The 17,997-nt window shown below is 45.2% G+C and overlaps 1 protein-coding gene and 1 long non-coding RNA gene across 5 annotated transcripts in view; one reads left to right on the top strand and one right to left on the bottom strand.

Moving 5' to 3' along the window:
- Positions 1–113: 113 nt before the first annotated feature.
- On the top strand, positions 114–5,912 carry LOC128905307 (uncharacterized). The gene is made up of 3 exons (XR_008464832.1): positions 114–193; positions 481–1,877; positions 4,727–5,912. It is a non-coding gene; the product is annotated as an uncharacterized LOC128905307 (long non-coding RNA).
- A 1,153-nt stretch (positions 5,913–7,065) lies between these two features.
- Positions 7,066–17,997, bottom strand: part of PRKDC (protein kinase, DNA-activated, catalytic subunit) — an 85,558-nt gene continuing 74,626 nt past the window's right edge. For 3 of the 4 annotated variants that reach the window (XM_054191228.1, XM_054191229.1, XM_054191230.1), the window contains 10 exons: positions 14,990–15,194; positions 14,383–14,450; positions 13,899–14,119; positions 13,492–13,584; positions 11,468–11,557; positions 10,115–10,186; positions 9,826–10,027; positions 9,198–9,386; positions 8,474–8,613; positions 7,066–7,473 (listed from right to left, as the gene is read on the bottom strand). In XM_054191228.1, the coding sequence (XP_054047203.1) occupies positions 7,269–7,473; positions 8,474–8,613; positions 9,198–9,386; positions 9,826–10,027; positions 10,115–10,186; positions 11,468–11,557; positions 13,492–13,584; positions 13,899–14,119; positions 14,383–14,450; positions 14,990–15,194 (1,485 nt within the window). In that variant the 3' untranslated portion in view covers positions 7,066–7,268. Of the gene's footprint in view, positions 7,474–8,473; positions 8,614–9,197; positions 9,387–9,825; positions 10,028–10,114; positions 10,187–11,467; positions 11,558–13,491; positions 13,585–13,898; positions 14,120–14,382; positions 14,451–14,989; positions 15,195–15,509; positions 15,585–17,997 lie in introns of those variants that run through there. The other variant, XR_008464831.1, reaches the window with a different exon arrangement.

Here is a 17,997-nt window from a genome sequence, read left to right as displayed (position 1 = left end):
CCGCAGCCTCACCCGAAAGGGCTGTAAATCCGCACACCCCACCCCCCCCTCCCCCCCCCCGAGGCTCCCCCAGTGACAGGGTGTCGGCTCGGACGGCTCCTTGCAGGATGCTCGGGTGGGAAAGGGGTCGCTGAGGCATCTTGAGCTGCCTCACGCTGATTGCGTGAAGTTAAACCTCCCTTAAAAACTTGTGGTAAGTGATTATGTGTGTGTCCGTCCCCCCCCCCCCCCCCATCTAGTAAACTACTACTATCAAATTGGCAAGTACCAGAGAAATGAAAATATTTTCATTTCAAAGGTGTGAAATGCTACGTTTTCCAGTTACATATAGCAGGTTGTTTAAAAAAAAACAACCCTGGCTTCACCCTCAGGTGCTCCATTGACCGAATTACTAACTACATAAATAAATAAATAACCCTTAAAAAAAAAAATCTATTTTAAGTTTGGGGGTTTTTTTTAAATTTTTTATATTTTTTCCAGCAGATCCAGCTAAATTTATGACGTTTCGGTAAGACTAACCCAGCCGCTGACTTTTCAGCCCAGCCCTCGGATATCTAACACCGCTGGTGTGAAGCTGTGTGCCCTGCGGAGCGCTGTGCCGCCCGGAGGTGGTGGCTTTCTGGGGACTGTGGGGACGTGCGGCTCATGCCAGGTTCATGCCAGGCCCCGCTGCCCCGCTCGGGGCCAGGCTCCATCTGCCGCTGCCGCAGCTGTTGCAGTAACGCGGCTGCTTATCAAAGGGGTGTGTATTTTAACATAAATAGTGGGGCCAGGACTGGTACCCGCTCGCCTTTTGGCCGTGAACTCCTCGTGGGAAGGCTGGTGGGATGGGGATTGGGGTGCTCTGCCCGGCAGGGGAGGTTTTGCATCTGGCAGGTGAGGTTTGAGGTTTTGCATGGAGGGGGGTGGGGGTTTGCTTTGCTTTTAACTCCGGCGCTGCAGTTCACCCCAGGGAGATGCTGTGTTTAAATAAACTCGATTTGATCTGCTCATCACAGGCTTCATCCCGCAACCTTTATCTACATGAACGTTTAGCACTGAACTTAGTGACACAACAAGCGGTTGCTTTTTTTTGGGTTTTTTTTAGAGCAAACAATTTTCCTGTTCCACATTGTCCAAAAATACATATCCCCAAAGCCAGTTCTGCCTGTTGTTAGTTTCTGCCCTCCAGCCCTGGGGTGCGCTCACGTCCTGTGTCTCTGTGCCACCTGCCCTTGGCCTGGCTCTCCAGCGGGGAACTGCGACTGTCCCATGGTCCTCCCGGACCTTTTTCTCTGCAGGAAGCGTAGAGAGGTGGGTGCACCAAGCATGGGAAGGTGGTTCAGACGTGCGAAGCAGTGACACCCACTCTCTCCCCCCCTTCTCTGCGACAGGGTCTGTGGATTGCTGGTAGGCGATAACATCTCACCTGTTGTAGCCATAAAAGTATAATTTGTCCTGGAACGCATCTCGTGGAACTGTTTGTACGTGGAACTGTGTTGTGCTTTCAGCTCACTGAGGTCCTCAGCCCCAGAGGGCAGCTGCTCATCAGATGGTGTCGGTGCACAACTGTGCCAGCCCCAACAGTCTCATTGAACACCCGTCACGTGTTACCCCAAAAAAGAGATGCAATTCCCAGCCAGGTCGCCCGGCCGCCACAGGGCACCCCGCCGGATGGCAATGAGAGTCCCAAATCCCTCGATAAACAGCGACCTGCTGGGTATGGAAACCCTGTGTAAGCCCCGATATCTGCCACCCGTGTCACACCTACGCCCCATTGTGGAGGGTGCAGCTTTGCTCGTGGTGTCGTCAGGACCCGGAGGCGTGTTCGGAGCTCGTGGTCAGAGGTGTCACTACCCGGCCCCCAAAACCGAGTGGCGAGAGCCATCCCCTGGAAGGTGAGTTGGTTGCGGAGCCTAACCGAGATGTGTGATTTCAGGAGCGCATTTCGGGGGGTTCCCCCGGGTGCCAAGGAGGGTGTGGAGCCCCGGGGTAGTACCACACCTGCAGCCAAGCAGCCAGCAGCAGGTGAGTAAGGGATACTTGTCGCTTACCGAAGCGCTGGGCTGAAGGCAGGACTATATCCACGCCGTGCTGTTTCCTGGCATCTCGGCAGCTGCATCTGTTCCCATTTGCATAAATAATGTCATGGAGAGCAAAGCAGAGCCAAGCCCTCAGTTCCCTCACCCGTCCTGCTGAGTACCTGACCCACCGAATCACGGCTTCTCTCTGAGCTCCAGTCAGTTTTGAACAGCAGTGAGAAATATTTGAGCATCTGAGTTTCAGAATATTTTCTCTAAAACCTGTTTGAGGTTCCTGCTCCAAATGAAGCAAAGAGGAGCATTTGCACCTGGAGAGAGAGGACAAGAAACCTTTCTCTGAGAAAACTTTGCAGAAAAAAGACAAAACTTTAAACTACAGAGTGCTGGCTGTGAATCACAGAATCATAGAATGGTTTGGGTTGGAAAGGACCTTAAAGATCATCTAGTTCCAACCCCCTGCCATGGGCAGGGACACCTCCCACTAGACCAGGCTGCTCAAAGCCCCATCCAGCCTGGCCTTGAACACTCCCAGGGATGGGGCATCCACAACCTCCCTGGGCAACCTGTTCCAGTGCCTCACCACCCTCACAGTAAAGAATTACTTCCTAGTATCTAATCTCCCCTCTTTCAGTTTAAAACTGTGACCCCCCCCTTGTCCTGTTGCTACACTCCCTGATAGAGTCCCTCTCCACTAACCCAGCGAAGCACCAGGACACTGAGCCCTCCAGGGACAGGAATTAAATCCCACTGTTATTTCTGCCTCGTTTTTCCTGGTAAATGAGAGCCAGGCCACCCAGGGAAGGTGGGGACACGGGGCAATGCTTCAGCCTGGCTTTCAGCCTCCCCGTCCTCCTCCCGGCATGCTGGCCCCTGGCAACCCAGAAGCGCGGGGCTCTTTGGGGCAGCGGGGCTGGGAGCCCGGTGGGGCTGGGCTGGTCCTGCGGAGCCCACGGAGCCCTTCGCTGCTCTTGGGGTGCGACGGGGCTGAGGCAGCACCAGCAGGACACCTGCTCCTGGGGGACTCCTGGGCTGGGGTGAGGCAGCTGCGGAGCAGGACTGCTGGCGGGGGGGGGACGGGACACCTTGTCTGGGGGAAGCACCTCACAGCACCAGAGGGAAAGGTGACAAAGAGCCAGGTGATAAGGGTGAAAAAGGTGGGGGGGGTGGTTTGCCTGGTTTTCTCCTCCCCCCAGCAAGACGCAGGGGGTGCAGTGATGGTTTCATTCAAGAGCTAGAAGCCAGGACTGGCACTTGGGGGCTGACCAGGGACTTGGGGGAATGGGACATACAGGTGAGGAGGTGCAAGTTGTCCAGGGAGAGTTAAAAACCTGCCAAGTCACTCCTAGGGAGGGACAGAACCTCCTCGAGGTTGGTGTTGGCTATCATAAGCCAGAGCAGTGGCTGCTGGATGGACCCTCCCTACCTCCTGTCCCACCCCCGCCAGGGCTGCTGCCGGCTCCGGCTCCTGGAGGGCTCTGACAGCGTTTTGCTCCTCACTTGCGCTCACTTGGGTCAGTTCATTGCAGTGACCCAGCCCGCGGCCACCCCACTGTTAGCGGCTGAAGAACTCGCTGGTAAATGAAAGGGTTTTTCTTTTTAGCTCTTTTAAACTCTGTGCTCTGACTCCCTGCGGGCGTTTGAGCTCAGCGGTGCCAGCCCCAGCTCGGCTTGTTCAGCTGCGCTTGTGGCTGCTGAATTAAATCTTCCACGTACCTGGGCTCCCAAAAGGCCCAGTGCCCCAGCAGCAAAACCTCAGACCCTGCGCTCCTCTGTTTCTCACGCTCTTTGGTGGATGCTCTGAACCTTTTCCTGCTACAGGTTTTGCCCGAGTTTCCAGCAGGGACGAGACTCGTGAGCTCAAATTCACAGCTACGCTTTCTGCCTCACCAAATGAAATCTTGCACAGTAGCCTTAACCGGGAGTTTAACGGACAGGTAGATGAGCGTTCCCCTCTCCTGTCCCATCAAAAAGGGAAAAAACCCCAAAGTGACCAAAACGCAAACCCAAAACCCCTGTACATAATATGGAAACTGTAACCAAATCATTTCCAATCCCTTATGGCCACTCCTTCCCAAAACTTTTTGCAACAAAAAAAACCAAACCGTAACACCCTATTCTGGACACTGTTGGTGTAACGTGAGATGTAGCTCTTTGGTAGCTTTGCTACAAGACCAGTGACACCGTTCAGTGCCGAGGGTGGCTGCCAGGGTGCGACCTTTCCACGTAGGTGCCATTTCTTACAAGCAACACAGCTCAGAAATGAAATTTTTAAACTCCAGGTTATTTCCTAATGAGGCACACGGTGTTAATATAAGTGACTCAGCAGACCCTCATCCTCAGTATTTAGGGGCGGGGGAGGGGGGGAAAGGCATTTTAAAGCAGCGATAACAAATCCTTATTTCAACACCCTGATTTGGAAAACTGTGAAGTTTTGGGAGAAGACAGCATTTAAACGGGGGCGGTGTTGGTGGGCACTAAGAACAACCCTGAGCACAAGCAGCGGGATGCAGGAGCCCCTTTATCAGCTGGGAAAGGGGGCTGCAGCTGCAGAGCTCTCCTCTGCGTTGAGCACTGTTATTATTTTTAGTTAGGGAGAAATTATAAGATGTCAGGGACGGTGATGACTACTTTGAGCACGAATATTACCCCAAACGCTAAGAAAAACCTACTGAGAATATATGCTAATGGTTGACATTGCTTCTTAGATGCAACTAATGAATTTCCGGACGTAGTACACAGCTGGTTATTTAATCTGGGAAGGAAAAATTCTGCCGTACTTCTGGATAGTCGCTAAGGTTTGTTTTGCATGGTGAGACCAGAAGCAGCCTCCGACTCCGAGCCGCTCGTCATCGTATTCTTTTCCGGAAGCTGAACAAACCCACCTGGCGAAGCAGGAGTCCAGCGGCTGGGGGTTCTCCCTGCGGCAGAGCCCTCCTTGCTGCCTCGCGGGCCAGCTCCAACCTCCCCGGTGAGCGGCTGGATTTTATCGAGCGCAGCACTCCCCCGTCGGGGCTGGGGAGAGCAGCCACGATCCACAGACGTTGGAGGGTATTTTCGGGCTCACTGGGCTGCACAGGGAAAGCGCTGTTAGGGCAACTCCACTTGCTCCACCAATACACCACCAGTAGCACTGATGTAGCTGGGGCTTCCAGTTATAGCACTTATTTTAGAGCCAAGATGGAGCTTTTAACTATTTTTAGTATCATGGACATATTCTAAGCTCTTTTGCACCATCAGGGCTACTTTCCCCTGTCTCAGAGCCTTTCACCCCCCACCAAGGGCCTTTTGCTATGGACCAGAGGGAGAGGAAGGCACCAGAGCCCCTGCCCCTGTAAGAGCCGGGCTCCATTCCTGCTCCAGACCCTTCCAAAAGTCCAAGGAAACCTCAGTTGGCAGCGGAGGGAGGCCTGCCGCGCACAAACATCTATTGGTGCCGAAGGTATCAAAAGTCCTACGAGAAGAGCCTCGTTAAACTATAAACCTAAACTTTGTCCTCCGCAGTACAGGGCAAAGTACCCAGTAAATATCTGAGGTATGTGCCAAAAGTGCAATTAAACACCTCGTACGAGCGGCCACTTGATTTCCAGATGGGCCCCCAGCCTTTTCATGCAGCTTTTTATTGTGCTTTATCTTTCTTATATTGGTGGAGTGACAATGTGAAAGGCGAGTGCCTCACCTCAGCAAGCTTTAGTCATGGTGCCACCGTCCTTATTGGCACCAGAGATCAAAAGAACAAAATACACCAAGACACAAGTGTATATAAAAACAGACCGTACCACCCGCTTACGAAAAAAAAAGGCTGCCCCTCAGTTATCACTATGGGTAAACGTGGATGTTTTCTGTGATTGAAGCGCCCTAAATTAACTTTTGAAATGAAGCGTACATCCGAAAGTTTATTTTTATTTTTCAATAGGTGTTTCCTCTACAAAAATACAGCCAAACAGTATTTTTAATTAATAAAATCCGATGCCAAGATTCTGAATTTCTTCATTTGTAACATGAAGACTTGCACATCTTTATTGAGAAGGAAGGTAACAAACCGTAATTGTTGCTGGGAACTATTTGAAACAAAAGCGCTCCCTCCCTATGGATGAGGCCTCAGCGAGCGATCTTCCCCATCCCAAGTTTTTCATGGAGTTGATTCCTCTGCTCTCCAGCTGAAACACTCATTTGAGCCTGGTGCCAGGGGCAGCCGTGGCCCTCAGCGAGCCCAGGAGTGCCACATGGCCACCGAGGCAGCAGGGAAAGCTGCCAGGCAGGGAAAGGGCAAAGACTCGTTTTTATTACCCCTTTTATGACAATTATTAAAAGCCTCAATGGAAACTATCTCCCACAGTGAATTGTGGGTAATAAACAACTGTAATATCTTCGAGACGTCTCTTTCCCCGCTTGCCGCCCTGTGCTGAGCCGAACTTGCCCCCAAGGTTACCTGAGCGCCGGCTGCCAGGGCCGAGCCACATCTGGCGCCGCTTCCCCACCTCGGCAGTGCCAGAGCGCAGCCGCTGCTCCGGCGCGGGTTACGGCAAGAAGCTCCCAGCGCTCCGCTGCCTCCGCAGGGGTGGCTTTTGGCTTTGGCCGAAGAAATGAATACAACATGAGGAGCGCAGACTTCTAAAGGACAGAGATAACAGAGTATAACTTCCAATTGTTAAAAAAAACAATCTGCTGGGACAAACAGGGACAAATCGTTGCTTTTCATAATCCGCTAATGAAATAACCATCCAGATACTTTAGGTGTTCCCTAGAGCTAAAAGCCATTTTCTGTTTAATTTTACCATGTGCTTCACCGTTTCTATTGATAGGAAAATCTCGTTTTAATTACAAATAACACGTCTGCAGCATGGCTTCAGCTGATTGTCATCGAGGTCTCTGTAAAAGACAAAAGCACAGACTTTCACCAGAAGGACGCAGAGTATGAATTTGTGCTTTCCTCCGAGTGATCTCAGTGCCTTTCAAATAAGTCTTTAAGCTCTAGAGCCTCTCAATTTCTTTCTACGTTGATTTTAACACAAAAACAATAAAGCTGCTTTGTTGCCACTAAAAATCGCGGTTTGAATACAGCTTTAATAAAAAAAAAAAAATTATTTTCCATTTTATTCAAGTTAACCAATGATGATAAAAGTGGTTAAGAGCTTTTGTTTTTTCCCTTTTTGGCCTTAAAATGGATTTTAAAAATTTCCTTTTGGCTTAAAAGCTGTGTTTTAGGGGACGCTGCCCCTGGCAGACTGGGCTTTAGAGAGCGGTCCCTCACATCCAGGGCTCCCAACCTTCCCAGACTCTGCCGAGAACGTTGGGGTCTGTGGCCTGATCGATCAGGCACCTCACTTGGGTCTCTTCTGAAAGTCCGTCCTCTGGCTCTTTGGCTCTGACGTTATGATCAGCGTTGCCACGAGCCACAGCTGCAAAATCATTATAAGAAGGCGACTTCTCGTGGCCCAGGCGTAGTTCGTCACTGAAATTGAGAACACAAAAATAAGCTCTTTACTAACAGAAACAAGCGAAAAATCCAAGATGGATTTTAAAATACGAAACGGTACTTGAACAGCGTTCAAGCAGCTTTATTTTTCAAGATGTGGAGACTGTTCAAGAGCTGTAGGAGCCTTAGTCAGTGAAGCCCGGTGATTTCACGTGTCTGAATATTTACCATTTCAATCCTGTCAAAGGTCTCTAGCAGAAAGAAGGACGCAGCAGTTCACATCCAAGCTGGTTTATCTCCTCACCTGTCCTGCTGATTTGTGTCTGCAAGAAGTGTTTTGCTGCCTCTTCCAGTTCAGCCTTGACTGCAAAAGGGACTCCTCCCAAGTCCTGCACTTTTCACTATTTGTATGGTTTTAAAACAGACTTGCTTTCTTTGCATTTATTTTTTTTTCCTTGATTAATACAAAATGTCTTTTTAGAAAAGGATGGAAGGGATTAATTGTACTTTAACTGAACTTCAAAGGCATTCTGGCTTGAGCCAGACTTGACCAGACTGACATAAATAAGCTGAGAACGCCATCGGATTTGAATTGGATGGTTTTGGGAAGCAGTTTACCTCCGTGCCTCCCATACAGCTGGCTCAGGTTCCATTTCAAGCAACTGCCCAGCAGAAGCGAATCCATTTAAGTACTACCCCCTAGCCTAAGAGCTGCGGAGACGAACATAAAGAACAGCAGTGTGAGGCGTGAGAAGCGCAGCAGGCTTCCAGGGCGGCGATGTGCGTGTTGCCAGGAACAGTGAAACTGCTCAGGAGGCCTGAGCTGGAGCAAGACGACTCACAGGGAGATATCTGGTGTTTGGGCTGGCAGGGTGATTCAGAGAGCTTGTACGTGCACCAAAACGGTTCTGACAGGAGGTTTGTTGAAATTTTGCCCTGTCTGCCTCTTCTCTTCTCCTAGCTGCCATTCTATCTGAAGGAGGAGACTGCCAAAGCTCTCAGTGGAGCAGCTTAAAGCCAAAGCAGAGCATCTTACCAAGTGATTCTTGCTGGATTGGCACCTGTGAGCTTTCTTTTGACGTAGCTGACTTTTTGCAAGGGGTACCAGTTTACTTCAGATGTGTTTATTTCCTTAATCCACGTGCCTCCTTTTTTCAGCTGTCTTTGTTCAAAGTTCTAAAGAGAAAACAAATTCGCCCTCTTTATCATAAATCACATACTTAAAAAGACCTTTAAGCTGCCACATCACAGCAAGTCAAGCCAGTAACTCTTAACTGCGGACGCAACAGAGGACAAAGCAGTGAGATGAAATCTAGCCTGCCTGTGACTTAAAATTTAATTTACAACTGGAGTTACTGAAGTGCAACTAGTTTCAGATTTTTTTCCTCTGTAATTTTTAGTTTGATATATACAGTGTTGCTAGGTAAATTTAAGAGGGTCAATGCAAAAAGCTGAAAATATTTATGCTGCTGCCATAAGTGACATAACGTGATCAAGAGATAGCCACATTTTTAGGATTATCACGCAGATAAAGAACAGTACACTGATAACACAGACATGTGCTGCAATTCTTTGTCCATCAATACACAATTCTGTCATTTTAAATCCTTTAAGTTCAGTTTCTCTGAGAACTCGATGAAAAAAAAGAAAGATAAAAAGAGCACTGAGAGCGAGCATCAAGAAATACATTCTTTTTGACCAGATTTGTATCCTCGTCACAGTTTAAGAATTTTCACATGAATAAAAAGGAAAAATCTCACCTTCCAGTCCAAAGAAGGCTCTTTTACAAAGACATCCATTGTGCTGATGAGGAGATCTGGATTGGCACGATAAGCCCTTAGGGCATGCACCATCACACTGTACATGAGACCCCACTCTTTCACCGGCATCATCAGATTAACAAACTGGCGAGTCAGACGAAAAGGCATCAACTCCGGCACGCCCAAAAACTAGCCAAGGGGAAGGACAGTCAAAAGAAAATGAGAATTAAGAAACCTTGGAACAGAAGGATTAGAAATAAATATTTTGTTCTTTTTAAGCTTTGAAACCCTCTTGGTCACTTAACTGAAAATAACGTGCAACACGGTAAAACAGGACCAAGTTGTGACATCAAAGCTCTAGTCATGAATATTTAGTGATAGCGGTCGAAAGCATGGCTGAGCTACACAAAACACCACCATATAGACTCTGTGAAACTCTACAGCTCCCTGCTTGTCTGACAATATCTGGAAAAAGACATTTTATTCTATTAACTAGAAATAACTCATAAAGATTACTTTGCATCAGAACGATGGCAAACGAGGAACATCAAATTTAGTACCAAGAATACACGTGTCATCGCGCATAATAAACGCAAAAGCTGTAACAAATTAATTAGAAAACAAATACCTGCGTAGCTGAGCCAAATGCGTATCCGAAGTCTATTCCCACCATACCACCTGTCTCCTTGTTAATCATGAAGTTGGACAGATGTCTGTCCCCAATACCGAGTATCCAGTGGCTGATGCACATCAGTGCGTGAGAACTGGCAAAATGGGACCGCAGAGACAGGAAGGCTTCAGGGGACATACTCATTTTCACAAAGGCTCGCCTAAACGGAACAGAAGTCGCTTGCTGCATACAGCTAAAACGCCAACGCACTCGTTTCACAAGGTGCAGTCATTAACGGCGCACTCACCGCAGCAGGTCTTCTGGAACACTGCTTTCCCTGCTTTTGAAAGACGTAACTGCTTCTGTACGGCTAGCATTTCTGCAAATTAATGAAGGAATAATGTTAGCTACCGAAATACCAGCCCACGGGAGGTTAAAAGGTAAGATGTGTACATGACCACATTAGCACCTTTTGCTTACCCCAGTAAACAGTACAGGAAGTTGCACAGAGAGTTTGCCCCAAATTTTTTATCTGATATTAAAAATACCCCTTCCTCTCTTTTTCTCCCAACAGTTATTTCCAGGACTGACATTCCTCAATAAAAACCAGTACGTAGTCTTGCCTAGTTTCCCCCAAAGTAAGTAGCTGGGTTAAGTTTTAATAGAGCAATACAATTGTGCTCTTTCTGACTGGACAGTCTCTTCCAAGCAGAGAAACCGAGGCCCAAATTAGATCTCTCAGCAGCACGCAGGGGCTGGATCCGTACTAGAAAGTAGTGCGGCACCAGGGCAGGCAACAGAACTAAATGGTTGGTGCTGAGGACAACCACGCTGTACACATCTGGGGAGGGAAGGTGACTGCTCTGCCCTAGCCCATGTCTGCTCCTGGGAACTGAATGCTCCCAAGCAGCTGGAATGTACTGGGTGCTCTCCTTCCAGCCGAGGGGTGCTCTCCTTCTCTCCTTGCCAGCCTAGTTTTGTGTGAAAGGAGCAAATTTGTGTACTAGGGGACCGCTCTGCAATTGCAAGCCAACGTGAGGCAAGTGCGGGTGAAGCACATTCTGGCTCTGAATACAAGTATTAATGTAGATGTACTCATTTAAACGAGTCAAAGTTTTTCTTTAAAAAGCAAGACTCTTCCTTAAGCGGGTTATGAGTTCATCAGAAACGCCCCACTGGAAACCTTGCTTCCCCCCCTGCAGCGCTAGATCTGGGCAGGTGTGGAAATTCCTCTGAGAGGATGCTCAAGTCGTGACCCAAACGATCAAATACTCTTAAATTCTCAGTGAATCACAGTGATTTTCCTTGTCCAACTTCAGCAGGGGCTCTGGCTCTGAGGCAGCCCACCGAATGGCATCATCACAAACAAGACACCTAAAAAATAAAGCTGAAGAGGAGCAGCTGCTTCTAGACGCTTTCTTAAGGAAGCGAGCAAGCTTCTGGAAGAACTCCTGTGCTCTGGTGGGATTTTGGCAGTACATAACTCCACTTGCAGAGCACCTCCAGGAAGACAAAGCAGTAAAATGGGCAAAAATCAGATCCAGCCAGCGTATTATAATGCAGATCATATTTTTCCTGGAATTTCTCTGGAATTTCTACAACTCTGAGTGTGCACACTCTACTTTCTACATTTTACATGCAGTTCTCTTTTGAAACCTACCTGTACATAACGTGGTATCGAGAGATGCCTTGCGCTTTCCCCCCCATCTTGGACAGCCACTCCGTATAGGTGGCACGAGGTCCTCTTTTGCTAGGGGCAAAAAAAAAAAAAAAAAAAAAAAAAAAAAAAGGGCTGATGATTTCCCTTCATTAACTTACCACTCTGTACTCGAATACCTGCAGGCTGCGTGCCGCTATGACCCATGCGATTTTCATGCACAGGAGTCAGGAAGCTACAGCCTACATTAATTTTAGCCTTGCTATGGAAATGAAGTTTATGCAGTCAGTGCATACGCTGATCCATCCACCTCCTTCCCCCCAGCCATGAATGCATTTCAGTCATATCTGACAGAAGATTAAGAACATCTCAAAGGTGTTAATCTGTCAATAGGTACCATGAAAATTAGACGCTGCCTTGAGAAGAAAGGCCCGAAATAAATTCTCCAGGGAGGAAAAGATATTTTTAACGCAGCCTCGCATCCATTTGAGAAGGCTTATGTCGCCTACCACAGTACGTGCTGCCGCTTGTCCATCCAAACAGGTGGGGAGCACAGAAAGGCAGTCCATTATCTCCTCAGGGTGTACAGGAGGGGCAAAATGGGGGGCTTGGACTTAAACTATTAATCCATAAGAAGCCAGTCTTCATTAGTCGCACTGCTTATAGAATAATTTGATATTTTTCTCCCATCTTAACTAAATACACTAGACCTTAAACTTCTATCCCACAGGGGTGGTAACTTAGCAGAGCACCTGCCTTCTCTCTTCCTTCCAAAGCATGTTCTGAGATAGAGAGATCCTTTCCATGTAAGAAGTATTCATCATTTACAGACTGCATAGCCCATCACTTTGGGCTAAAGAAAATGATTTCAAAACTTCAGAAAGTTACTTCCCCCACCCCAACCGGGATATTGCCAGCAAGGATTTAATCAGAATTTTCCTTTGTGAGTGCTGTCATTCAACCATAGCTCAATATAAAGTATCTTAATTGACTTGATTGAAGAACATATGGGAAAATATTTAAAGTCTATATAGAACAATATAATAAAGTTATTTTTTGGGATAATTCATTAACTTTCTTTAGAAAGACACTAAGCTTCTACATTTAATACATTAGAAATTTTCACCCCTCATGATGTTCGTTCCACGTGAGTTTTCCTTCACTTTCCCAGTCAATGAATTGAGACCAACACAAAGGTGAAGCAGACAGCAGTAATGCAGGAACTATAGCAGTTCCTAAACTGCTCAGAAACCAAGTAGCTATTATAGAAATAAAGACTCTTTGGGGTTCACAACTTCCACACTGGAGATTCCTCCAACCTACCCCATAAACAAGAGAACTAGTGAAAATAAATGGTGACATCACCACTTTGACAAACCCAAACAGAGACAATGTACTAAGAACAACGTTGGTAAATAAAACCACATTTCTAAATTCCAGGATAGAAACAGGCTGAGATGCCAGAATTAAATCAATTTTACAAAGATTCATCCCCCAATTACAATCAAGAGAAAGCAAGCTGATTTATTCAAACACGGTATTTGTATAAAGTCAGAGACTGTGTTCTTTTACAGTTGTGATTTGTGCATCTGCTGCCAATTTCCCCCGTCACTCACTGAGGAGCCCGGGTTCTGAAAAGCTCTGTCTGTGCTCCGCTCCCCTCCCCTCTGCTCCCCTCCTTGCTGACCTACGTCCATTTCCTGCCTGATCGAATCAAGAGATCAAAATCCTCTGCTTGTAAAACCAATTTGCTGATAAGGAAATGGTGATGATGATGACGTCACACATGATTATAAGCCTCTTGTTTAAACAAGCTGGGTGGAGGATATTCCAGGTACAATGGTACTCATTAAACAAACAGTTGCCAATTACTAATTTGGGTCAGGAAATACAAACTGCCTCCTTGCTTATAGGTGCTTTCATTTCTTTCTTTTGAAAAAAGAAAATGCGGCCACAAAATTGTCGGTATCACGAGAAAGCCATTAGTAGTGGTCTCTGTAGGAGCAGACAGCTAAACCAGGCATCACCTGTTATAGTTGATGTCTTCCTCTTCAGACATGCTATTCTTAAGGAAATCTTTTAAAGTACAAGTATTTTCCAGCCACTTGATGAGTCCCAGTCTGGAACAAAAGTAATCGGAGATGTGAACAAGTAGCTCAGAGCTGAACTTTAGAGGAACACCACAAATAGGAAGCAACATGTTCTAGGCCCTGCTAAAAGAAGGTTGAAAGCTACCAATTTAAATACACTCTGAAAAACAGCTTGCGGACAAAGCAATTTCAATGTTATTTTAAAAGGAAAAGAAAAAAAACCAAAACAAAAAACCAATACTCAAAGCACTCTGAACCAGAATCTGGCATGCGGAAATTTCACTTTCCAATGTCTCAACAGTAATAGACGTGAACATTCTGTCCCTTCAAGATAGAACACCCACCTTGTTGTCATGGGGATGACCTGGTAAGTTTTTAACTGCATATTCCTTTGGCTACACGAAGCATCTTGGGAAAGGATGATGTTCATTACATCAAACAGCTGCTCAATACGTTGGTCTTGTCGCAGGTCTTCACCACCTTTGACAAGGAAAGGATACTCCTGCTCATCACTGCCTCGGATTGTTATACGTTTTGGTTTCCTCAAGGATTCCATTACGCTTATCTTGGAAAAAGACAGGGAAAAAGCAAAATATTTGTGAAAGAAGACTTGGCCTTACAGAATCATCTCTGAAATTAAGCATATCTGGCATTCTTAGATGGCATAATCAAGTTGCTTCACTACTACCAGAAGAACAAATGCCTATTTCCTTTATGGGCTGCAAGATGCGTACACAAGCAACAACCTCGCTATTGTCAAATTCTTCAAATGGAATACAGACTTAAATTTATACCAAACAGGATTTTGACTCAAGCTTATAAACATACCCGTTCATCAAATCCAGAGATTTTTGCATGGTACTCTGGCAATGGTTTCCCTTTTCCATCATACTGCCCTGAAGTGGTAGTGGAAAACAAATAAAAGAAGAAAAATGTTACATAGGCCAATTTTATTTTTTTTTTAAAGCATGTAAGAACAGAACACACTTCCTAATATTTTGTCAAATTGGCAGAATGATAACTACGAAGAAAATATTTTAAAATGCATAGAAATCCATTATACACATCATATAACTTTATCTGTGAATTACTAATATTTTTTCCTTCTTAAGCTGTTAGTATTGCAGCTCTTAGTGGTTTAAGAGGACACATCCCTTTTGAACTGGATTTAAACTTATATTAGATTTATAGACCTATTATATTAGATTTATAGACCAGATTTCCTGGCTTCAAGCCTTTTAAATTTTAGATACAATTTTAAAAATCAGGACTACAGCTTAAGAACAGATTTAAGAGATGAATGATCAGAGTTATTTCAGATGAAATCTACCTCTGACAGAAAGAAGGGCCATACAGCCAACATAAGAAGTAGAGCTCAAAAGTAGCAACTTTCTTCTAAGGGATGGGTCACCATTGACACTGAGGGGGAACTTACCAGGAACCTCTAGTTCGCTCCTCAAGAACTCAGCTTTGAATTCACTCATCCACGGTGAACATTCTTTCAGGTTTCCAGGTTCTTTATGGTTTTTGTTCATTTTTAAGAGGAGAGAAACTGCAATCTCGTCAAAGTCACTGGCCTTCATATCCAACAGTTCTGAACCACCTCTTCCAAAATGACGGTCAAAGTCCTTCCCAAAAGCCTGAGGTTCATTTACAGAAAGGAATCCTGCTAGCACAGTGCTAGGAACTCCCCAAGGACACCAAAACGGTACCTTCCTATCTACAAACACAAGTTCATCTGAGCTCCCAAAATATATCAGTCTTCCTTCCACTCCAGTTCTTTTTTTCTCCATTATTTCTAGTCTGTCAAAACTTTTTGACTGCCTGTTGGTAGACCCACCAGCTATCATCAACAGAAATAACTACATTTCACCAATGCAGTGATATCAGAGATCTGTAGAATTAGATTATAAACCTTTTTGCCATACCAAAATGAGAAGCTTTTCCCTCCTTACCTCCTCTGGCTGCAGTTCGATTCTGAGTGAGCATATCAATAATGCTGCTCAGTAAACTTAATACGTGTACTTCACCTGCTTACAAAAATTTAAGAACAGCTAGTAAAATATTAATATAAAATACAAATATTTAAATTTGTACCTATTAAACAAATACAAATCCCATTATGACGCTAACTATAGGATTATTATCAGAACATTTAATTGATGTCCCAGTCTTTAGGTGTTACCACACTTTCAAACTGCTGCAAAAAAACCAAAAAACCCTCAACTGTTCAATTTACAAATGCTAAAAAAGCCCAAACAGATGGATAAGTTACTTAACCTTTTCTTCCCCCCTTAGAACTTGAATACTCTGTGCTTTATGGGAGGTCTGAGGCATTTTTTTTGGTGGGTTTTTTTTGGTTGTTGTTTTTTTGCCTTTTTTTTTTTTTTTAAACTAGCAGCAACCATACTAAATAGCAAGCAAATAGAGCCTAGCTAATTTTATATATACCTTTTTTGCTAACCAAAAGATATATTACACATATACGTAATGCATGCCATATAGCTTCATGTATTAAGAGAATTTTTTTGCATTGTGTTAGCAAGTGTCAATTTCAATTTTTTATTTACTATCACATTTATTATTCATGACTTGCTTTGAGATAATTTGAATGTAAAATGTATAAAACCATATTTTTAAAGTATTTAAAATATCCTGATAACGGAGAACTGCAAAGACATTTCATACTGATCCATATAATAAACAAAGTAAGTATTATCTGCAAGCAGTTAACTGAACTGACTTCTTGTCTTCATAATTCAAGGTTCTAGAAAAAACAGATGTCCCCTCTTGGACCTCACTGGTATTAATGGCTTGGAAAGATATGTAAGCTCACTTGTTTTTTAAATGCCTGATCATTTTTCTCTCAAGCTAAGAAGGACACAGCTATTTCTCTGAAGTAACTGAAAATACAGAAAATATTATCCTTCTGAAGAAAAGACTGCTACAGTCAACTTCTTTATCACTTTAAATCTATTTCCAGATGATCATCCAATTGCTTTCTCTGCTCTGTTCTTTGACTTCCTTTAAAATTCAAGGCAGCAAACATTTAATAGCCTTGATACTGTATTTTAATTAACAAAATCCATCAGCAGCGTTTAATTTATGCATTACTGGAATTTCATGTGAAAAATAAAAGCAAGATTTTTTTATTGTTTAAATTACAATTGAAACTGTATATAAATAATAAATGTGAAGATTACAAGCCTGAAGCGCTCGGCATATTAGAACAATTTTATGTGTCAGTCAAGAGATACAACTTTTTTTCTTTCCCCAGCAAGGACGCTAAAGAAACTACAGTTATCCTGACAGCACACTGTTTCTCCACTAAGCAAGAAGGCAAAGAATTGAGAGTCTGTTCACCACCCCCTTACATTCTTCTCCTGCAGCCGCTGGTGTGTGAAAGGGATATTGCTCTCCCTCTTCTCCAACAGAGGGGAACAACCCCACCACCCCCCTTCCAGCATCTCCCTTGCTCGTCTCTCCCTACTCTGTTAATTCAATAACAATTTAAAAAAAAAAATAAAAAAAATCCATCAGCACTACTTGCAGCATTGTCTCCTACGGCACGCATTCCAGCTTTTTGGAGAGCCATGGATTTTTTCAAGTGGGCCAAAGTGGACACAAACCATCCCAGAAACCAAGCGCTGGCTGCCTTTGTCCTCGTGCCTGCTAGGTCCCTTGCTGCGCTTGTACCCTCTGTGGCTCAACCTACAGCTGCTCCTCTCCCTCCACCCCCACCCCTGCAAATTCTTATCCCTGTATTCTACTCTTAAGTTTAAAGTCATTATCATCAGAGACCCAGCTTATCTTGCAGCGACATATTAAAAGGGCTAGTATGCTCCCAAACTCCCAGCTGACCTTCCTGCTGCTGTATCCCGTCACCTCCTCCCGAACCCACGCCTTACTCTCATCCTGCACCTCTTCCCTGCTCATGGAAAAGTAGTCTCCCAAGAGACATTCTAAGTTTATCTGATGCTAATGTGACATAAGAGTGGCCATAGGGGAGAGACCTGGCCACTGGGCTGTGCGCATACAGTACAAGCATATGGCGGTGCTTCTACAGGAGCATCTCTCCTGGCCTCCAGGGATTTGCAGCTCAGGGATTTCTGGACCCAGAAGGGTGCATTGGTATGTAAACGCTCTCCAAGCATTTTCCTCCTCCCCACGCTATTGTCTACTTGCTATTTGAACCGATAAAAGCATCCATAATACCCTGCAGCAGGAGTTCAGCACTTCAGTGGGTACTGAATGAAGAAACACTTCTCCCGTGTGTTTTGAACTTGCCATTTCCACAGAATATTTACTCCATGCTTGGCACTCCTGATGTTGAGAGCCTTATTGTATCTGCCCTCATTGTGTCTTTTCTAACTGGAGGAATGCTAAAGTTGTTCCTTGTACAGAGGTTACTCAGTACCTCTGATTATTCTTGCTGCTCTGAAC

This window comes from Rissa tridactyla, chromosome 2, assembly GCF_028500815.1.
Source record: "Rissa tridactyla isolate bRisTri1 chromosome 2, bRisTri1.patW.cur.20221130, whole genome shotgun sequence".
NCBI classification, from domain to species: domain Eukaryota; kingdom Metazoa; phylum Chordata; class Aves; order Charadriiformes; family Laridae; genus Rissa; species Rissa tridactyla.
Note: the sequence above shows the minus strand (reverse complement) of the source record. Positions and strands in the feature narration are given on the sequence as shown.